The sequence below is a fragment of the Stegostoma tigrinum genome, chromosome 5 (genome assembly GCF_030684315.1).
Source record: "Stegostoma tigrinum isolate sSteTig4 chromosome 5, sSteTig4.hap1, whole genome shotgun sequence".
NCBI lineage: Eukaryota > Metazoa > Chordata > Chondrichthyes > Orectolobiformes > Stegostomatidae > Stegostoma > Stegostoma tigrinum.
Window position 1 is genome coordinate 43,265,627 of NC_081358.1, and position 24,285 is coordinate 43,289,911.

The 24,285-nt window shown below is 39.2% G+C and overlaps 1 protein-coding gene across 2 annotated transcripts in view; it reads left to right on the forward strand.

Moving 5' to 3' along the window:
- The window catches only part of atp9b (ATPase phospholipid transporting 9B), a 384,890-nt gene that overhangs the window by 290,220 nt on the left and 70,385 nt on the right, over positions 1–24,285 (forward strand). For both annotated transcript variants that reach the window (XM_048529464.2, XM_048529465.2), the window contains one exon: positions 7,220–7,332. In XM_048529464.2, the coding sequence (XP_048385421.1) occupies positions 7,220–7,332 (113 nt within the window). The remainder of the gene's footprint in view (positions 1–7,219; positions 7,333–24,285) is intronic.

Genomic DNA, 24,285 nt, shown 5'->3' on the forward strand with positions numbered 1-24,285 from the left:
CCTTGAAGGCATCCAACGTCCCGGCCTCCACACTTAATACACATGGATTTTTTTCTCAGAGGGTAGTGAACCTGTGGAATTCTTTGTTGCAGAGGGTATATCGTTAAGTACCTTCAAGGCCAAGACACAGATTTTTAATCAGTAAGGGAGTTGAGGATTATGAGGAATTTGCAGGAAAATGGAGTTAAGGATTATCAGATTAGCCACAATCTCATTGAGTGCTGGAACAGGCTCAGAGCTGATTGATCTACTTTGCCCTCTGTTTTCCTGGCTTCTTGTCAATCCAAGGACTTCATATAACCCAGACTAATGTTTTAATGTAGTTTGAGGGAATGCAACATTTCGAGATACCAGTTAAACTAAGCATATTAAACTGAGGCCCTGCTTGTTTACTAGTATGTTAAAGATGACATGGCAGTGTTAAGGAATTGGAGATTAACTCTCCTATAGAAGTGATAGGAGCTGGAATAAGCCAGTTGGTTCTGTCATTGTTGCTTTGTCATTCAGTATGCTCATGTCTGAACATCTAACTCGACTATGCCTTCCAAAGCTGTCCTAATATTCTTTAACTCCCTTAGGAACCAAACATGATCTCTGCTTTGTTTTGAATATTTTCAAAGATTGTGGATCCACAGCACTGTTATGGAGAATTCCAAAGATTCACAACCTTTGAATGAAGAAAGTTCTTTTCAACTCAATCCCAGATAGTTGACCCCATATTCTGACAAATTAACCTCATATTATTGACCACAACCAGCAGAAACATTTTCTGTATGGCCACCCTGTCGAGACCAAAACTGCACACGTTCCTCAGGTTTGTCCTCGAATATCCTATTTAATTGTGCTAAGATCTCTTTGCTATAATTCTTTTTGGAACAAATGCTAACATACCGTTTACCTCCTAATTGCTCATTATACTTTTAAAACTCCCTCTGACTGCAACTATTTTCCAGTACCCAGCGATATTCTGTTTCTATTTTCCCGACAAAAGTAGATAACCTCACACTTCCTGACATTGTGTTATATCTGCCGTGTTCTTTTCCACTTGTTTGAGCTGTCTTTATCCCTTTGCAGCCTCTTTGTGACCTCCTAATTGCTTATTTTCTCGCCTGATTTGTTTTACATCCTGATGTCCTATATTTATCTCTTGAGCAGGATGATTTGTTAAGGAAGATACTCCACAGAGGTTCCTTAACCTGCTGAGTGTTTTTAGCATTTTCTATTTTCCACTGGCTACTAATCTCTATGTAAATTGCCTGCTGCATATTCCATAACATAATTGGCTGTGAAACATTTACAGCGTTCTGAGGGCATGAAAGATGGTATGTAAATACCAGTTCATTTCTTTATTTGTGGCATGATTCCCCAAATGATGTGCAACAAAAATGGTTTTGTGGGTTATTTTGTTAATTGCATCAATTGTTTGTGTTTTTTATGATTGCTGAAATCAGAGCATGTGGTTGTTTCAAGTACAATTTTAACATTTTATAGCGTGTCATATTGGCTTTCTGATGGACTGGTCACTGCCGTGTCCCATATGCATGCTAAAAGTCTTGTATTTAGTGGAGGGTGGAATTTCCTGTAATAATAGCTTTGGGAATACAACAGAATTCCATCTTTGATGCACTCATCATAGAATGGAGCAGGAGGCTCTGTACAACAACTCAGTTTTCTGGTCGATGCTACTGGGACTCTTGAAGGGTTCCAAGAGACGAAATCTAGTAACTATCTATAACTATGCAGTGTTATATATTGGCCAGCAAATGTATTTTAGGGAGGAGTAAGTCATTAATGCATATGATTATGCTCAAGCTCATTTCAATATAAAGTTACCTTCGTGTTATCCACCTGGTGGAATAGAAAATATTGTCTGTGGAGGATCTCTTGAAAGAAAACAAAATCAATCAGTATATACTTGTGACTGAATCTGAAGTCCGGCTTTCTTTCATACATAGAAGTGTCCCATATGATGTTACAAATTTGATTTGCCATAGCTACCTTACTAGGTATTTTGGCAATACCTACATATGTACCTACTAGAGAAGGAACAAAACTAGACCTACTCTTGAGAAATAAAGCAAGTCAGATAACTGAGTTATCAGTGGGGGAACACTTTAGGACTAGTGACCATAATTCTATTAGCTTCATAATCGTAACAGAAAAGGATAGACCGGAACTAAAAGGTCAAGGCCTAAATTGGAGAAAGGCCAATTTTAACAGTATTGGGCAAGAACTTTCAAAGGTTAATTGCAGGTGGATATTCACAGGGATGGCCGGGATGAGGGAAGCTTTCAAAAATGAGGTAGCGAGAGTCCAGAGACAGTATGTTCTTGTTAGGTTTTGGGAATGCTCAAAAATTAGAGAAATTTAGGCTTGGGTCAAAAAAAAGGAAGAAAGCATATGTCAGGTATAGACAGCAGAGATCGAGTGAATTCCGGAGGAGTATGAAGGCATTAGAAGTATACACTAGGGAAATCAGGAGGGCAGAAATGGGTGATGAGATAGCTTTGGCAAATAGGATTAAGGAGAATCCAAAAATATTCTACAAATACTTTAAGGACAAAATGGTAACTAGGGAGAGAATAGGTTCCCTTAAAGATCAGCAAGTCCACCAGTGTTTGGAACCACAGGAGATAGGAGAATACTAAATGAGTATTTTGTATGACTGTTTACTGGGGGGAAGAATATGGAACTTAGAGAATTTGGAAGTAAATAGTGCCACCTTGAAAAATATTGATATTATAGAGGTGCTGAACATGATGCAGAAAGCTGGATAATTCCTCAGGACGTGTTCAGGCATACACTAGAACTCTGGTAACCTAGGGAAGTGATTGCTGGGCCCTTGCTGAGATATTTGTATCATTAGCAGCCGTGGGCTAGGTTCTGGAAGACTCGAGGTTGGCTAACGTGGTGCCACTATTTAAGAAAGGTGGTAAGGAAAAGCCAGGGAAATGTAGACTTATGAACCTGACATCACCTGTGGGCAAGTTGCTGGAGTGGATCCTGAGGGACAGGATTTACATGTTAGCGAGTTTTGAGAAGATTTGTAGCTCAGGTTGAGGTTCTGGATGTGAGTTTGCTCGCTGAGCTGGAAGGTTCGTTTTCAGACGTTTCATCACCATTCTGGGTAACATCATCAGTGAGCCTCCGACGAAGCGCTGGTGTTATGTCCCGCTTTCTATTTAGAAATAAATAGAAAGCGGGACATAACACCAGCGCTTCGTCGGAGGCTCACTGATGATGATACCTAGAATGGTGACGAAACGTCTGAAAACGAACCTTCCAGCTCAGCGAGCAAACTCACATCCAGGATTTACGTGTATTTGGAAAGGCAAGGACTGATTAGGGATAATTAACATGGCTTTGTGGATGGGAAATTGTGCCTCATAACTTGATTGAGTTTTTAGGAGTACTGAAGAGGATTGATGAGGGCAGAGTCATAAATGTGATCTGTATGGAATTCAGTAAGGCATTTGACAAGGTTCCACATGGTAAACTAGTTAGCAAGGTTAGATTATATGGAATATAGGGTGAACTAGATGCAGAATTGGCTCAAAGATAGGAGACAGAGGGTGGTGGTGGAGGGTTGCTTTTCAGACTTCTTTTCATTATTTATATAAATGATTTGGATGTGATAATAGGATGATATCATCAAACCAAATTTATGGTTAGTAAGTAGTCAGATGGCACCCAATTTGGTAATATAGTGGACAGCAAAGGAGGTTACCTCCGAACCTTGATCTGTTGGGCACGTGGGCCGAGGAGTGGAAGATGGAGCTTAATTTAGATAAATGTGAGATGCTGCATTTTGGAAAGGCAAAATCAGAGCAGGAATTGTACACTTAACATTAAGACCTGGGAGGTTTTGCTGAACAAAGACCTTGGACCTCATAGTTCCTTGAAAGTAGAGGCACAGGTAGACAGGATAATGAAGAAGCCATTTGATGTGCGTTCCTTTATTGGCCAGCGCTTTGAGTATAGGAGTTGGGATGTCATGTTGCAGCTGTATGGGACATTGGTTCGGCCACTTTTGGAAACCTGCATTCATTTCTGGCCTTCCCGCTATAGGAAGGATGTTGTGAAACTTGAAAGAGTTCAGAAAAGATTTGCAAGGATGTTGCCAGGGTTGGAGGGTTTGAGCTATAGGGTGAGGCTGGATAGCCTGGGGCTGTTTTCCTGGATCTTCAGAGGCTGAGGGGTGACATTATAGAAGTTTACCAAGTCACGAAATGCATAGGTATAGCCAAGGTCTTTTCCCCAGGATAGCAAATCTAAAACCAGAGGCTATAGGGTTAAGGTGAGAGGGGAAATAATTAAGAGAGATCTAAGTGACAACATTTTCATGCAGAGAGTGATTCATGTATGGAAGTGGTCAAGGCTGATATGATTACAGCATTTAAAAGGTATCTGGATGGGTGCATGAATAGGAAGAGCTTAGAGGGATGTTGGCCAAATGTATTCATTTAGGATGTCTGGTCAACATGGACGAGTTGGACTGAGGGGTCTGTTTCCATGCTGTACAGCTATGAATCTGTGTTTGAGTTGACCTTGGTTGTTTGGAACATAGGAATAGGAGTAGGCTATTCAGCCCATTGAACCTACTGTGCAATTTATTTAGATCATGGCTGATCATCTATCCCATCTTCACGTTCATGTATCACCTCCATATCTTATGATATTATGAGTCTTCAAAAATCTATCAACCTGTCATGAGCATGCTCAGTAATTACACTTCCACACCACAGCTCTGCCTCATATGGCCTACTCCTTATCCTGAGCTTAATTCTTTACATTTTTGACTCAACTGCTCAGAAAGACATTTTAGCTGTAACCACCCTTTCAATAAGATCACCTCTCACTTATCAAAATTCTAGAGAATGTGGACAGTGTTTACTCAATTTCTTCCTGTAAAGCATTTCTTCCATCCCACAAATTGGTCTGGTAAACTATCATGGTCTTTCCCCTAATCAAAAATACATAGAATCATAGAATCTGTACAGTGCTGAAAGAGGCCATTTGGCCCATCAAGTCTGCACCGACCCTCCACTCAGCATTCATGCCCCCCCACCTCCGATCCGATCCGATCCCCATACTGTGGCTAATCCACCTAACCTGTGCATCCCTGAACATTGTGGGGCAATTTAGCACGGGCAGTTCACCTAACCTGCATATCTTTAGATTGTGGAAGGAAACTAGAGCAGACCAGCAGAAACCCCTGCAAACACAGGGGTCACAGATGGTCTCCCAAGGCTGGAGTCGAACCTGGGTCCCTGGCACCATGAGGCAGCAGTGCTAACTACTGAGGCACCATGCTGCCCATCTTTAGATGTCTATCCTCAGATAAAGAAGCCAAAATTATAAACACAGTTCCAGGTTCTGTGGTTCTATTCCAGAATCATGGCTGTGTACATTTTTCTGTGCTGTATGACTTGATTAAATCTGAGCAAGTTCAGCAAGTCATTTTTACTTCTCTACCCATCCCCTTGAGATGAAGCTCATGGTCTAACCTGCTTTCCAAATTGCTTGTTGCACCTGCGTGCTAGCTTTTAATGACTCATGAGAAAGGAGCATCCAGGTTTCTTTTAACATCCCAACCTCTCTTCATTTTGAAGAAAAAGAGTTTTTGTTTTATTTTTCTACCAAGTGAATCACTTAAAACTTAACTAAATTCACTCTGGGGTTCCATATTCTAATCCATTATTTAACCTGGCCCAAGTCGTTTGGAAGTCTCTTTGCATCATACTGACAACTTATCAGCCCAGTTTGGTGTCATCAAGTTTGGAAATGTAACAATTGGTTCCCCACCCATCATCCAAATAATTTATACAGGTTGTGAACAGCTGTAGACCTAACACTGATCCTCATGGCCACTAGAGACAACCTGACATCTTGAGAGTGATTAATTTATTCCTGTGTTTGGGTATTAATAGAATTATAATACAAATTCAAATATTCTTAAATACAGTAAAAGTATGAGTAGATGATTTGGGTTTTTTTGTTAATACACTTCGGTTTTATTGTTAAAGTAAAATCTGCAGCATTGCAATCTTATTTTAACAAGCGATCACTTCATTAAAAACAAATCAGGTTATGATCTATTAGTTTCTGTTGGGGATCTGACTTCTCAGTAATAACATCGTTGAGATCGTAACAATATAATGACCACTTGATGCCTTTAAAAATTAAGAATTAACAAGAAGATGAGTATATTAAAATGCATTGGTTGTTTATTTATTAGAATGCTAAACAAAAAACCATTTACTTTTCATTGCTTGCTTTTTTGTATTAAAACATTACAACCATTCTCTCCAGTTTTTAAACTTCTTGAAAGGAAATTGGTTAGACAGATTATTGACTGGTTGTAGGACACATCTATCCAACTGGCTAGAGAGATCCTGGTAGTTTCCTTGGCTATTTCTGTTCAATTGGGTGTGTGAAGCAGACCTAAGGAATTTTCAGGGACGAGGGAGATCTATAAAATAAAAACTGTGGAGCAGGAATCTGTGGTATTCACTTCCAGTGTATAATTGCCAACTTTCATAGTTGTGTTTTATCTGGGTGCATATGAAAAATTCTTAACTCTTGAAGGACCTGTTGGAATTTTAAAGCCATAGTCAAAAGAGCTAGTTGGCTGTTACTTACTTAAGCAGCTGTTTTAATCGCATGATGTTAGACTTCAGTTTGGGGTGGAGATAAGATAGTAGTGATTTTTACCAGCTGTAATGGCTACCAAAGTTGAAATGGTGAAGAGCTGAACTTTACAGTTTGCTTCTGCCATATTGCAGCTGTTGCCAACCAAGAGAGTTTATGATTGCCTGGCTCTTCTGACATCGGACCTCAACATATTTTCTCAATTTTTACTTCTCTTTTACAATTCTTCATTACTGTTCTGGATTCATGGGTGTTCATGTTTGAAGTGATCCTTACATATTTAAAACTGAAAATGATTGGTACATTTTATGGAAAGTTAGTCAAATATTAAAGAAGTGCACTAATGTTTTTTATTAAACATTCAGCAATGAATTAGTGGTTAGGGAATTAAAATGTATTATCTAAACAATATATTGTTGAATCTGGTGCACATCATATCGGACAGTTATTTGTATAAGTGTGCTATTTTTCAAGTTCAAGAGTCAATTCCTTGTTGATAAGTGTAATGAACCTGCTAGTAAATTTAGACAATCTGTTGCACATTTCATCTCTCCTGTGTTTACTTTAGGAACTCTTACACAAAATGAGATGATATTCAAACGTCTCCACCTGGGCACAGTTTCTTATGGGACAGACACAATGGATGAAATTCAAAGCCATATAATTGGCTCCTATGCACAGGTATGAATTTCAAACCACCTTGTGTGTAAATTATTTTCACTGTATTTTAAACATGTCTAACAACAGTTTTAATGGAGTTGTAGTAGCTTTAAATGGAATTGAAAGAAGTGTATGACATTCAAATGCCTCATTTGCAGGTTATATTTGTTAGTGATTCTGGAGACCATTTATTTTAATTGACTGAAAGCAAAACGCAAGCCATTCCTATCACACATAGACATTACTGATTTATGAAGAGACAAAGTTGACTAGGGCTCCTGTTGTACAGCTGGAACTTGGGACAGGGTGGGTGTAGAGGGCTGAACTAGGGCCCAGGGCTGGGTGACACCTCTACTCTGTTTGGGCCTGTAGACATGGGCCTGAGATTTCTGGCCCTTCCTATGACTGCATTTGCATATGCTAGATGTTTTGTGTGTGTGGAATTTGCACAAAAATTGCGGTCTGGTATCAAGGATAAATAGTATTTTTTTTGTGGCAATATGTCAGAAGGTACCTGTCGCTTCTCTTAGCTTTGAAGGAAAGGGAAAGGGAGGGTGGAGAAACCAAAGTACGTTGAACTTAAAATTACAGGTGACTTGAAATATGCCTGCAAAATAATCTGATGTGGTATGTGTAGGTACTGCTTTTCAGCCTTCAGATTTCTCTGTATCCAGTATGTAATTGTACTGTTTTGATATTTTTAACATGATCATTTAGTAGTAAGTATAATTGTATGTTCACGGTTTGTGTTGAATGGTATATGTTATTAAATTATTTTGGGGTGTAAGAGCTTCTGCCATTCAATGTATTTGGAAATATTCCAATATGTATGTAAAACAGTGTTCTCCACTTGAGTATATGCCCTGTTGTTTGACAAAGTAGACTGCAAAACGTTCAAATGGCAAATTTCTGGAATACAAAAGACACGTGTGTTATATATATATATATAAGATAACAAGGTGTAGAGCTGGATGAACACAGCAGGCCGAGCAGGAAAGCTGACCTTTCGGGCCTAGGCCCTTCTTCAGAAAACCTCCATGGATCTCTCTCTCACTGCAACTCGCTGGTAATCTCCTTGGCAGCTTGGCCTGCTGTGTTTATCCAGCTCTACACCTTGTTATCTCAGATTCTCCAGCATCTGCAGTTCCTGCTATCTCCGTGTTACATATGTAGATGGGGGTGCTGCCCCTTTGAGAGCTGGTCAGATGACCCAAAGGGTCCAGCCTACCCTGAAGGTATAAGCCTTGTTAATAAAGTGTTCCTGTTTAGAATTACCACTTGTCTACCTGGTATATAATTCCTGAAAGGAAGCACAAACATAGCAGTACAAATGTGATGCAACTAAATTGTTTATAAAAATTGCAAAAGGTTCAAATGTCACCTCTAGGAAGCTCTGTATGAATTAAATAATTTTAAAATTCAGCAAGACAGAAAACAGGCACCAAAAGGGACCAAAACAGACAGTGTGACCAACGGATAGGCAGTCCCACCTGCATTCTAGACTGAATCAACATGAGGAGCCGGGAAGCAGCTGAGGCAGCAAAATTATTCTGATGTTGGGAGGATCATGTTTGGGTCTAATTATAACTTATAAACAGACCACAATGTTGACCTGTAGAAGTATGATCCAGGAACAATTTATTTTTATGCCTTTCCAGCCTCACAGTCGTACCTAGTCTGACTCTAGCTCCCCATACTGGGTTACATGACCAGTTCTTTAATTCTAGAGGTATGCACCTCCATACTATAAAATAAAATGGAAAAAGACAACAGCCTTTCCATAGTTTACAGTGACATAATCAACCTCTCAGGGGAATGTCGATTCCTGGAAGACAGTCTCCTCGTCTCAGGAACATAATCTCGAGTAGTGTCCCGGGCTTCAGGAAATTCCTGTTCTTTCTCAGGTACGCCCCTCTCTGGCTGCTGTTGTCCTGTGATGCTGTTCTTGTCTCCTCCTTGGATATAACCAACCCTGGCTCAGAGGCACGTGACTGGGTTGACACTACTGGTCCCATCTGGACCAGCTCGGTATTCAGAAGATCTTCCTGTGCTGGTGAGCTGTGGTGACCAGCTGGTCCCTCAAGACCAGTCCATTCCTAGTTGGTACTGTATATGACAATAGTCCTGTTTGAGCCACAACCATCACTGGGATTCATTTCTCCCTGGACTGTATAATTCCAGGTCAGCATGCTCTCTCCTCTTTGGAATACCCTCGCCCTTGAGGTTCCCATTCTTCTGGCAATTTGTCCTCTTTGATTTTGCTGTACCACCTGTCAGTGTCTTCCTGCTACTGTAAGTCAAACGTGATCCTCCATTGACAAATGAGTATTAAGGGCTCTTTTTTTCTGAGATTATTTAGAGCTCACGTTGTGGATAAGGTTGCCACAAGACTTGCTGGCCAAGCTGGTGTGTTTGATTGCTGACGTTTGCCACCCTGCTAGGTAATATGGTCAATCTGTCTCCACTTAAGCATTGATGTTCTGTCCTTCTTGTCCTTTATATGCCTCGGTTTGCTGGAGTGCTTGACATAACTTCCGGTTCAATTTTTCAGTGGCTTGTATATCGGGTCCAGTTCTGTGTGTTTGTTGATGGCATTCCATTTGAATGCCAGGTCTCCAAGAATTACCTGGCATGACTCTGTTTTTGCTAAACCCTTAAAAATGTGCAGGATTTTCATGACGCCACTCTCTCCTCAATTTAGGAGTCCACATTCAGCCACTAAAAGTAGTTCCTGGCTTTTTTTTTCATTGGCACCATACCAGGTTGACCTTGATGCACTTGTAACAGGGCTGTTCCTCCTAAAAGGAGGGAAATAACAACTCTCATTCACCTAAATAAACACTGTCTGGTATGGATAACTCCGAACAGGTAAGGGCATAATTCTGGGAGGTTATCATAACTGATCCTCCCTCTCAGGACTAGGTCCAATACATAGTTCAAAACCCCGTCGTTCTGGGTAGTGTTCTGCGCTTAATCCATTGACACCAGACCATGTCATCCTCGGAAAAATATATGATTTTAAGTCCCATTCGGTAACATCAGTATACCCGGTAGTAGCAGCCTTGACAAGGCATCTGCATTGTCATACTTCTCTGACTGTCAGTAGCTGATTTCATATGAATATGCTGACAGAACCAGTGCCCATCTCTGCAGCCATGCTGCCACCTTGGTGGTATCCCTGTATATGGGCCAAAAATGGAGATTAGAGGTCTCTGGTTAGTCAGCAGCTTGAAATACCCACTGTAAAGGAAATGGGTGAACTACTTAAAACCAGAAATGATGCCCAATCCTCCTCTTTCGACTTGGACATAATTTTCCTCCAATGTTGTTAGTGACCTTGATGCAACCACAGTGGGCCTTCCCTCTCTATTTGCTAAGATATGTGACAATACAGCACTAACTGCATAAGACAAAGTGTCAACTGCTAGATATAAACTTTGAGTCGAAATGCATTAACAGTTCTGTCTGCTCTTAAAGCTTGTTTCATCTTCCAGTAAGCCTCTTCACATCGCAGAGTCCATTTCCACGGCCCCTGTTTCCCAACAAATGATGCAAAGTTTTTAGTATGTCTTTCTGATCCAAGACAAACTTGCCATAATAATTGACAAGTCCCAACAATGATCTCAGTTATTACACATTTTCCGTTCTAGGAGCCTTTGTGATGGAGGTTTCCATCTTCTTGGGTGCCTTTTGTACAAATCAGTTTTATAACCCAGGTACCCAAGACCTTTTTCACTTCTAGGCCATGCTTCTGCAACCTTTTTAGGGTTTTCTGTAGGTTTCTGGAGGGGCCAGTGTCAACAATATCATCTGGAGAACGAGACACCAAGAACAGCAGATGTTGGAAGTCAGACTCGATGCAAGTTGGAGCTGGAAGAACACAGCAGTTCAGGCAGCAACAGACGAGCAGGAAAGTCAATGTTTCAGGTTGGGATCCATCAGGCAATCCTGATGATGGATCCCTATCCGAAACATTGACTTTCCTGCTCCTCTGTGTTTGGATAGGGATCCATCATCAGGATTGCCTGAAGGATCCCAACCTGAAACATTGACTTTTCTGTTCCTCTGCTGCCTGACCTGCTGTGTTCCTCCAGCTCCATACTGTATTGACTCTATCAACCAGTTAACATTGGACTCCATGCAACCCACTTAAAATTTGATCCATGGACTTCTGGAACAGAGCCGGTGCTGATGCTGTGCTAAAAGGAAGTCACTTGAAGGGGAAAAGTCACTATTGTCTCCAATGTCTGAGACTCCTTTACAACCTCCATCCCTAAGTAGGCCTGCAACAGATCCATGTTTAAGAATGTCTTAACCCAGCCAGTCCACTGTCTAGGTCTTCTATGAGCAGAAGTGGATCACAGCCAGGACTGGTTTGACTGTGACCTTAAAGTCGCCACAAATCTTTTCTGTGCCATCTACTTTTAAGGCCAGAACAATTGAAATAGCCTGTTCTTTGGTGGTTGCCGGTTCCAACTCTCCCAGCCTTTCCAGTTCTGCCTCCACTTTAGATGCATACAGTACTGGGGCATCTTCAGACAAGCCTCTGGTTTCAGCTGTATTTTAATTTTGACTCCTTTTATTCCCCCCCATACAGTGCAGGGCACTCACCTTTAACTGTGTATCATGGCAGTTCTGCACACTGGTCCTTTAACTGTACTTTCACTGGTTTGTAGCCCAAAAGTGGCACCATTTTTTCAGTTTATGTCTGTTGTATAATCTTGGCAGGCTTCAATGATAGCACCCTTAAAGTCTGCCTAAAGCCTCATCCGGGAATCGGAGACACCGCTTCGTCTATATCCACTTCCATTTTTGTTGTCTACCCCTCTAATTTGGGAAGAACCAAGAAGCTATCAGCTTCACCCTGTACTGATGGATTGTTTAACCAAAGCTCTGCTGGCTCTGACCCTTCTGCTGCTTCCGTGGACCCAGCTGATGCCCTGTCTGCTCCCTGGCTGAAGACATCTTCCTATGCATTGTCCCCAGGATTGACTGTTTTTGACGCCACTTCCCCTGTTTGGTTTGTAACTAGCAAATTTCAGAGAGTGTGGTCCACGCGCTTAGATGTTTGCAGCACTGGGCTTCTCAAGTCCAAAATGTTGACTCCTTGTGGCCAAGCCTGCTGCATTGCCAGCATTCTGTGGCTAGTACCGCACTCTGCTGAGCCTCTGTTGTTTTATGTATCTGGGTATCAACACTCCGCTGTTTTGCTCTCCTGGCTGCCAACTCCCAAGTTCACATTTGGAAGGCTGTAGTTAAATTCAGGCCTCCCCTTGTTAGTAAATTCGCAAGTTATTATGTCTAATTATAGAACGACCACAAGGTTGGCCTGTAGAAACTTGAACCAGTTTGTCTTAACAGCCATGCAGTCGGACTTGGACTGACCCAAGCTCCCCAGTCTGGCTCACCTACCCTGTTCTCTTAAAGGGACAGCTTGCACCCCTAACTACAAACATAAGAAGGTGGTAGAAGCAGAAACCTTAAAGTAAGGCTAGTTTCAGAAAACTAGCTGTTGACTCTTCACTGAATGATCAGCTGGTAAGTGTGCAACTGTGAAAAGGAGATTACAAAATGCTGGAACAATGGAAGCTGCCAAGTGGAAACAGCCCAGGCATTAATTAACATTAAACAAAAATAGGGTAGTCTGCACTGGCAGTGACATCACTGTACATTAAATGTGATAACGTCAGCAGCTCATGCGTAGGTGCGTTTTGAAGTCGGCCGTGGCCAGCTGATGTCACCAGCCCCATCTGCACAGGCAAAGCATCTAGTAGCTGTTGCTCTGCCAATTTGGGTTATCAGAGTAATGATCCCAGAAATATTTAAATAGTACAGAAAGTAGATGCCATTTAAGATTTTAGCAAAGATTTGTAGCTCAGGTTGTGGGTGTGGTTGTTGACTTGCTCACCAAGCTGGCTTGTTTTCATTCATGACCCCAGTTAATGCCATCTTACTTCATGAGAAATTGCATTCTAGATTTTAAAATAAATGTCTGTACAGTTATAATTCATGTTTCATTTTGTGTGGCCTCTTTTCCTTGAATAAGTATAACAAACAATATGTATAATAAACTCATGTTATCTGAAAACTGTGCTTCATAAGATTAAAAGTGCTGAATTAGATGGTGCTCTTAGTTTAATGTAGGTTTATTTAAAAATCTAGTTACAATAAATATAGCTTGAATATTTTTCAAATATTCCATTGAAATCCCCAATTGAATGGTTGTCAAAAAAATCAATGATTCAAAAAACAGATGTCATTCCACCTTTAATTGAAGAATCTAAGTGTTGAGTCTGTTGATGTGAGCAAATTCTCTTCCAGTAATTAAAATAGTTACGTACTTTGTACGGCTCAAGAATTGTTGTCCCTAGTCAAATGATGTGTAGTGGAACTGCACGCAAGTTTCAAATAGTTTTCGTATGTGATGGTTGAACATTGAGAAAAGCAAATGAACAGAAATGTTAGGTGGAGATTATGGCAGTAAAATTGTCAAGTTACAGATATTTCCTAATGTTAAACATTAAAAAAAATTAACCTGTTGAACTTTGTACAGAAAGATGTTTGTTTTAACAGACAATGCAGTGGAAATTTGTATGGATTTATATAATTATTTTTCTTCTGGTATTTACATCCATTTGTCTTCCTCAAAGTTAAATTCAACTTCCAAAAGAAAATTGTGTGGAATTCACTAGTGAAATTGATGAATCTGGTACAATGTATATATTTATTTTTGCTTATATCTTCTAATTTTAGAACTGAGAGACAGATGAACTGATGAAAGAACAAGGCTATTATTAATTGGGATGAAAATCAAAAAGACCGTCTGGATAAACCAGTTGCCACGTGATTAAAGAATCTCCGCTTTATAGCTGATAAACATACAAGCCAGAGAATAAGCTGGCATTCTAGTAAAACTGATTACCAAATGCAGTATGTTGTTGACATTCTTTAGCAGTGTAAATTTTCTAGTGAACTGAGGTGTAAAAAGATGGAGTTACAGGTCATTTTAGCCTCAGAGAGTGGGAATGGAAAAGCTAGCTATCTGATCCAAAGCCCAGAAGCATTCTACAGAGGAAGTAGGGGATAGAGAAAGATGGGGAAGGCCAACTACCATTGGTGATGGAGCAGTGTAATGAGTTATTATTAAAACCTTTCCTATAGTTGAAAATTGTTCAAGAAGAAGCTGTAGTCCCTGGCTTACTTAGCTGAGTCTTGACAGATGTAAAAAATTAGTCAATTATCCTCAAAGATGTCATGTAAAATTTGATCTCTGATTTAAAAACAACCATTAAACAGAATCCGATTTTATAATCAATCTACAATTTACAGATATTAGCTTTCACAAAATTGCTCAGAATGAATAGCATTTATTAAGTACACAGCCCAATGTGTGTCACCTTCTTGGAAACTTAACAATGTTAAGCTAAATCTCTCAAGGGTGTTAAATATTATCCAAATACAATTAACCAAATTAAAGCATGAAAAATGGTAAATAACAGACAATGTTTCAACGACTCAGGTCAGACAACATCTGTTGAGAAAGAAAAATAAATGTTGACTTTGGTTCTGTCTAGAGATACTGTGTGACCTCCTGAGTAGTTCTAATATTTTATTTTTATTTGAGAATTCTAGCATCCACATATAAAATAAAGGGTATATCATGATAATCTAGGTAGCATGAAGAACATTATCATGACCAACATAATGGATAACTTTATTTTAAATCCGTTTTAAATAAACCTGTGCTGGGAGTGAAAAGATCTATCGGTCAGAAGAAGAGAGAGTGTGTATTTTGGGTTACCACACAAACATGCCTGTTTGATTAAACTGATCAGCATCGAATGAAACACAAGATTGAAAGAGATGTATGGCAAATCACAACTAGAACTGTAGATAGGGCTTTAAACTGAGCACTTGGGAGTGGAAGGATCGATATCACTTACATGGAACTGTATGATTGTAAGTTATTGGTGGGGTTGGTTATCAGAACACAAAAGGAAGGGACAGAATGTGTGAATGTCATATTGTACCAAGAATGCATGAAGATAGCAGGAAATTCAGTAATAGAATTAATTTAATAAATTTAAAAACCTTGTATTTTAATGTACAAAGTAATTTAACTTTGACGAAGCCAAATGCATTTAAATACGAGAAAAAAAATAATTATATAAATCCATACTTTGTATGATTGAACTATGGCACTAATCTAACTATGTGAATGTGATCTCATGGCCGTTAAGGTAGCATGATTTCAAGGAGATCAAAACTGGGAACTTAACTTGTGGCAATATTTCATCTTTCAGAGCGACAGGAGAGATGGAAAAAGTGTTTCAGTAGCACTATTGATAAGAAATGAAATGAGGACAGTTGTGAGAGATTATCTAGGCTTGGATGATGTAACGTTCATTTGGACTGGGATTTTTAAAAAAAGGCAACAAAAATAGAAGACATTGGGAGGAGTAGTGTACAGATCTCTAAACAGTAGCCTCTCTGGGAAAGGCTATAAATCAACAAATAAAAGGGCCATGTGAAAAGAACAGAAAAATAATTATGGCTGACTTTAATTTTGTTGATAGGATTAATCAGATTGGAAAGGATAGTTGCAATTACCACTGTAACTGTTTAGAATATATATTACTGACTTGGAGGAACAAAGGGAATGTACTATAGGGAAATTCACAGATGACAAGAACAGGTGAAAAAACAGGCTGTGAGAGGGATACAAACAGTTTACAGAGAGATGTTGCTAGGTTAAGTAAGCGGGCAAATACACTATAACATGAGAAAATGTGAAGTGCTTATTTTGAAAAGGAGAAAGAACAGAATATTATTTAGATGATGAAAACCTGCAAAAAGTTGGAACACACAGGGACTCTGGTTACTTGTACACAAAACACAGCTAACATAGAGGCACATCAGGTAATCAGGATGGCTAATGGAATGTTGGTCCTTACTTCAAGTGAGTTGGAGAATGAGAGTAGGAAAGTCTAACTGCAATTGTACGTTGAGCTGGTGAGACCACACCTGGAGTACTATGAGTTTTAGTCCCCTTATTTAGGGAAAAATATCATTTGATTGGAGGCAGTTCAGAGAAGATTCACTTAGATGATCGCTGATATGGAGTGATAGTCTTATGAGCAACTGCTAAACAGGTTGGGACTGTACTCACTGGAGTTTAGAAGAATGAGTGATGACCTCATTGAAACACACAGATTTATCAGGGTAAATGCTGAGCAAATGTTTCCCTTCGTGGCAGAGTCTAGGACCAGAGATCACAGTATCAGAGTTAAGGGGTGCCAATTTAAGACAGAAATAAGGGGGAATGTCTTTTCTGAGGGTTGAGAGTCTGAGACCTTGCCACAGAAAGCTGAGGGCAGAGTCCTTGTGTATATTTAAGGGCGAGATAGGGAGATTCTTGATCAAGAGGATAATCGAGGGCTATGGAAAAAGGGCAGGAAGGTGGATGTGAGGAACGTCACATCATGGCTCATCCTATTGAATGGCAGAGCAGGCTTGATGGGCTGAATGAGCTGTTCCTGTTATGTTCTTACTGTATGTACATTTGGGAAGAAATTGGTATGCGAAGTTTTTTCTGACTTGCCAATACAGTCGAATTTAAGAACAATAAGATCACTGATTTATAATTTTCTACTTAATAGCCACAAATTCATTTGCTGTATTTGTCACAAGCCTAGTGCCTCCAAGTACCAGTTACTAAATAAAAGGGAGTGTTTGCCATGGTCCTACTGTATTCAATATTACATTGTACAATAAATTGCCCAAGTAACTTGCACCTTAATCCTAGATCAATGTGTGATACAGTCTTGTGTTTTGTGAAAATGAATTTTGCGTAGACTTGGTTTTGCCAGTCTGTTTGGGACTAATTTGATCATAGATTAGGGTGATGTGTGCTAGCCTTGAAAGAAAACTAAAAGAAGGAAAATGTTGGACGACTTAGCCCCAAAAATTGCAAACTTACATTCCATTGCAGACTGCCATTCGTGTCCTCAGGACTCTGAAGTGCTTCAGAATTGTTTAAATCGCTTGAAGGGTAATCCCCAATGTACTGTTAGCATGACAGTCAATTTTCTCATGGCAAGTTTGCAGATATACTGCTGTGACATTGGAGTAGAAAATACTTTCAATGAAATTGATTACAGGGCAAATTTTGCCTCGAACACTGAGGAAGCTTCCAGCTCCTCTTCAAGTAGTGTCATAGGATCTTCTGTATTCATGATGTCTTAATGTAATGTCCAAACCAAAAGTATATAAGTTCCCCCAATTTGTAACAAGTTGTAAGATTAGATTATCTGTTTGGGCCCCGAGAGGGCAGGGCTTGAACCTTCTGACTTGGAAGAATGAGTGCCAGCCTCGGCACAATGTCATATTTCTGCATAGATTGAGATCTGTAGTGAACCTCAAAGACAGTCACTCTCTCCTCCCTCTCCCTCTCACTGTCCCTCTCCCTCTCACTATCCCTCTCTCTCTATGTGTCTGTCTGTCTCTCTTCCCCTCTATAACACGTGTAATATATGTTTCTAAAATATTACTCAGATGATATAAAATCACTTCCGATCTTTTCTGAAAATAACTTGGTCTTGATATTCCCTTTAAACTCCCTCATAAAGTGGCATCACCAAAGAATGCTGAAGTATTTGGATTTCTGCTGGCAAAGATACTTCTTTTGCAATTGTTCCACTGCTCAACTATAATCCTGATTCAAGAATAATGACAGCTAAGAAAATGTGGTGGTTTTGTTCAGATTTTATCCAGACTCTCATTTGGGATATCTGTATACAAGCAAGGAGTACATTCGATCCCTTGTTCGTGCTCCTCAAGTTGAAATATAAAGGCTGACCTGATTGTAACCTCAAATCCTCAATCCACTTAGCACTGATAAACTTTACCATCTTGATTTTAAAAAATACCTGCCTCTTCCATAAAAATGCTCAAAGACTTTGCTTTTACCACCATTTCAGGAAAAGTTCATAAGACTTGTGATTGTATGAATGTTAGTAAAATTGACTTATCTCTGATTTAAATGAGAACCTCCTGATTTTTAAACAGTAGCCCCGGCTGAATATCTCGCTTAGGAGTAAAGATCCACTCCACATGCACCCTGTAATGGCTTCTCAAGATCTTCCATGTTTTAAGGTCTTGCTCTTCACCTCTACACTTGGTATCAGTGTTGGTACAATTCTAGCCTTTCCAACCTTTCCTCATAGGGCAATCCACTCATTCAAGACTACCTCCAGTGCATTTACATCCTTGCTTAAATGAGGTGACAGATTCCTCCACAATAGATGCATATGTGACTTCACCATTGCCCTGTATAATTAAAGCATAACATTCTGCATTTGCATTAAATTCCTCTTGCAATAAACTATAAACTAAAATATATATATATATATAACATTCTGTTAGCCTTTTAATTATTCTACCTGCATTGTAACCTTTTGTTATTGTGCACAAAAACAATGAGATACATCTGTTTGTTGGTTTGTGATGTGGTTTGGTAAATAATGATACCAGAGTTTAGGTCTTTCAGAAACCAACATCAAATTTACTGACGACTCCAATGCATCAGAATCAGTACTTTTTGTCACGTTCTCAATATTATGAAATCCGTTCATGCCGTCTTCAACATTACTCACCTTCTGTTAAGATAATATGTCATTTTATTTAGTTTTAAATGCATAGGACAGCAGAATCAGCTGGTACAAAAAGGGTCTAAAAAGATATTGAAACCATTGGAAACAGTAGCAGATTTCAGCGTGTACACCCTAGCCATTATTTACCCCTGGGCTAACTCGTGATTTATCTAATTTCTCTTCAATGGAACATTACTGTGCATAAATTAGATGCTGTGGTTGTCCACAGCACTGAAGACTTGGGTCCCAGAATTTGCCAAATTCTTCCAGTGCAGTTTCACCACTGGTATCTAGCCGACAATCTGGAATAGCCCAGGTATATCGTCTACGTAAAAAAAAAAAAGAAAAAATACAGCCTGGCTAATTACTGCCCCATCAGTCTAATCTCAATCATCAGTAAAGCAATGGAAGGTGTCATCAAGAGTATTATCAAGCAGCACCTGCACAGCAATGATCTACTCAGTTTGGGTTCCATAAAGGCCACTCAGCTTCTGATCTCATTACAGACTTGGTTCAATCATGGACAAAAGAACTGAATTCCACAGGTGAGATGAGAGTGACAGGCTTGACATCAAGACTGCACTCGACTAAGTGTGGTGTCAAGGAGCCTTAGCAAAACTGGAATCACTGGATAATAGGGGGCAAACTCTTCTGATTGGAGTCATACCTGACACAAAGGAAAATTGTTGTGGTTGTTGGTCAGCTCAGCCCCAGGATGTCTCTGTAGTTCCTCAGGGTACTGTCTGAGGCCCAACTATCTACAACTGCTTCATCTATGACCTCCATTATTTCCCTCAGTTATGATGTCAGAAGCGGGGGATGTTAGCCAGTGATTGCACAAAGCTCACCGTTTGCAATGACTCAAATACTGAAATAACCCATATTCAAATGCCGTAAGATTTGGACAATTTCTAGATTTCTGCTGACAATTGGCAGGTAACATTCACAGCACACAAATGCCAGGCAATTATGCCCGATTGGCAATTTAACAAAACATTTGTAATGTTACCATCGCTGAATGCTGATCATCACCCTTGGGTTTATCAGAAATTCAACTGACTGACCACAAAAACACAGTGCCTACAAATGCAGGTCAGAGGCTTGGAATATTGTAGTAAGTGACTCACTTCCTGACTCTCCAGTACCTGTCCACCTTCTACAAAGTAGCCCATTTGATTAGCACTACATCCACAGGCATCCACTCCCTCCACCATTAACGTTCAGTCACAGCAGTGCCTACTATCCAGAAGATGTACTGCAGAAATTCACCAAAGTTGCTTAGACAGCACCTTCCAAACCCACAACCCGTTCCACCTAGAAGGACATGGGCAGCAGATGCATGGGAATGCCATCATCTTCATATTCTGCACCAAGCCACTCGCCAACCTGACTTGGAAATACATCGCCTTTCCTCACTGTCACTTCCAAATCAAAATTCTGGAATTTCCACCGTAATGGCATTGTTGGTCGACCTATTGAACATGGACTGCATGGTTCAAGAAGGCAGCTCACAGCCGCCTTCCCAAGGACAACTAGGGACAGGTAATAAATGTTGCCAGACAGCAACACCTATATTCCACAAGTAAATTAAAAACCATTATCAGTAAAGCACTTCAATGCTGTGTACCACCTGTACTTTCCAATCCTTAGAATAGCTGGTATGCAAACGCAATGGTTTTATTGGGAAAATGCACTAATTTCATTCAAAGCAAGCATTTTAATTCAGTCTCAAGTCAAAGTTAAGGTTAGTCGCAAACTTAAAACAAGCTTAAAACTTTATCAATCTAAGGACAGCATCATAGTAGCAAGAATAGACTGTCAAACCCCTTCAGGTTCTGATGCTGAATTTATTCATAACTGATCTGTGTTTCAACTCCCTAAAGCACCGAGTGTATTTTCTGTATATCTTGATGCCGTTACTGCACAAAAATGTATCAGCATGACCTGATTTTTCAAAATACCCAGCGTCAAAGCCTCTTGCAGAACAAATTCCAAATCTCTCCAGCGGAAGGAAAAAGTGTTTCTTGTTTTCATTCCTAAATGTCCTAACTATAATTTTAAGGGGTAGCCTCTTGTTTTTGGTTTCATGACCCTTCAAATATCATTATCGGTTTAAAGATCTTAATCAAATAATTCCTCAACCAGCTAAATTCAGGAGTACATGTTGAATTAATGCCAGTTGTCCTCTTAAATTAACCCTTTAAAACCTGTATCTTTTAATAGCCCTTTTTGGGCCATTATATCTATACTGAGCTACAGTGCCCAAAACTGACTCTGTTTCTCCAGATTGTGTCTGATTAAGATTTTGTATAACTGCAATATCACTTCTTCACTTTTGAATTTTTTCTGTAGCTATGCCCTAGCAATTGGTAATTATTATATCCCTAAATGTATATTCTCATGTACAGCACCTAATGTTTCTCGGGGGATAATCTGATCAGTCTTTCTCAGGTCCAAAGTGGGTGATCATATCTTGGAACTCGTTTGGGTATTTTGTCTATTTGTGGTCTCTCCCTATCTGCACCTTCCATTTTGTGCCATATTCTGTGTCTGATAAATTAACGTCAGTCTTGGATAGCCTACTACCTATTCTGTTACTGTTGTAATATATATAAAATGAAATGTTGAAGCCCAAATTCTATCATGTTAAATTCAACAACAGCTTGAGCTTCCTTGCCATCTTTGCAAGGAACAAAACTTCTAATTGTATGCCTCAGGCCATGAAAGTTTTACGGAACTCTTTACAAGGATTTATCTGTCCAGTAGGTGCTTGCATTAATACAAGCTACAATTGTGCCTAAATATTTATTTGACTTTTTAATTAAGCCATTGTTTTCTGAGACATTTGCCAGCCCCTCCTCTATGCAGAACCATGGCTGCTGTTGATGAAGTAGCTGTATTGTGGGTGGTTCTGCTTGCTGGCTCAAGTGAACATCTCATCTAACGATTCCAGTGGTGTTTTATATGTTGAAATACCTAGTTGAAAACAGATCCTACAGTCCCTACAATTGAAAAGAGTACAAGAGAAAGCCTAATAAATTAAGTAAACATGTTTAGGAGACTTTATTGATATTGAAGCTCTTTTGGGACATCCTGAGGTTGTGAAAGATACTATAAGTACAATTTTCCCTGGTAACAGGGATTATGAAGCTAAGACATCACAAGGTAAGATAATAGAGTGATTCCTCTTTTTGTTAGAGATATTTTAAACTCTTTTTTGAAAGCAGAAGTTTATTTATGGGACAAAAGAATAATGAATCCTGGACACTACAGCTGTATCCTGGGATAGGTTTAATTTTTAACTTATAGTCATAGTTCTTGTTATGAGAGGAGCGTGTGATGTAAATGGTGTATCTAACACAATTAATTTTATTATAGCTGTCAGTCAGTTAGCAGGGTCCTTTTTTTGGTTTAACATTGATTTCGTCCACAGTTTTTTTTAATGCAATAAGATAGTGTCCTAGGTTTACTCTACCTGATCTGTTGTAAATTGATTATATTTCCCCATTGGAAATGTTTTGTGACACAGGGCATCACCTTTAATGAAATTTGTGTGGAAGTAAATTCTGCGAGTATTTATATACGCAGCATTATGCAGAATGAGTAAATCAGCTTAATTTATTTGCAGTTACAGTGGCATCAGCATTTGAAGAATGTAAATGCAGCCTTATTCCAAAAACTGAAGAGGCTGTCAGATGAGTAAAAAGTTAAACCGTTTATTAGGCAGCACTGTAATTTGATGGGCAGAAAGTTCACGGTTCAGTAATTTAACACACCCAGCCAACGAGAGTGGTTAAAATGGGATGAGGTAAGATCAGCTTAAAGTTAACAGAAAAGTAGTTGATAGAGATGGTGGGATCAGGGGTGTATGCCATTTCACATCCTGGCCAGAAGGCCTTCACTGGGTAGGAGGTTAATAATGGAAAATGATCTGCTTCACTGGAGGAGATAAATTCTGTCAGAAGCAGCTGGATCTTATTGGAGTATTAGCTTATATACATGACAGTGCAGAGTTGGTGCTTGTAAAAGACGCAGCATGACTCCAACAACCTAATGTGACAAAGGAGTTATGGAGGTTGTGTCATTTATTCTATTTTTGCCTGTTGTTTACTGTATGTTGAGACAAATGAGAAGAATTTTAAAGTTTCTGTTACAGAGGGATATGTGTATAATTTTGTCTGTCAGATTTATTGAGAAATTCCTCTGGCTTTTTAAAAAATAATCGTATTTTTTGGAAAATAAAAAGCCCTTTCCAGTTATTAAAACATTCCTTTTCCTTTGCTTGTCCTTCAATAAGGAGGAGGATTTCATTAGTAAAATTTGTAATGCTGGTTGATGAGATGTCAGTTCATATCTCACTGCTATTTTGTATTTTCCTTGCCCTCTCCAAAGCTTCTGTGAGGTTGGTGTGACCCAAGGTTAAGTTGTTTGCTACAGTGTGTAGGCAAATTTATATATTCATACAAAGTTTTACATTTTTACGTGCTGAAAGGAAGTTGATTGCTGTACTGGTCTACTAAAGCTGCCAATCCTTTGTTTAACAGAAGTTTTCAATGCTTGGCAATTATATTGCTTCTAATTTTTGTAAAATCATGCTTATTATTCAACTGTTGGCACCAGTTGTGTATTTAAATCTAATTTGAATAGATGTCTAATATGACTCCTGAAAAGTTTTAATCCATTTATGATAAACATTGAGATCTCAAAACAGTGAAGTTTGCTAAGTATTATTTATATAAGAAAAAAAGAAGGTTGTACTTTTATACACTGTACCTTCAAGTTCAAGAGTTCATTGTATGGATCTGTTTCTTTCAGTATAGGTGTTTTGAACATTCAATTGTGCTTTTGGCAAACTTTAAATTTTGCAAGATGGGCAGAAAACAGCTTTTAATACTCCTCTTGGAAAATTTATTTTAGTTTCTTAAAAAATGAGTCGATGGCTTGAACTGATCATCTATTCCTGTCACTGAGGCTAATATAGATTTTGAGAGTAAATATGTTTCTTTTTAAAAAAACTTAAACAAGAGTGAAGAAACAGGTGTGTATATTTTTGCTCCTTTTATTAACATGCTCAGAAACAGAGTGCATACTTTAAACTATTAAGAAAATAAGGCCATGCTGATCTTGTGTGCTAAATTTATTCAAGTTTCATAACAGATTTCATCCCTGTAGTGCCTTTAGCACAGGTATATTTTGACCTTTGCCAAAAAGTCCTAATCTTAGGTAGGAGTTGATGTTTTCTTGTCACCGCAATTTCAGCGAAGCATAATGTGTGTGAATAGTGTCAAATGTCCACTAGTACTAATTTTGTGATAACAGACAT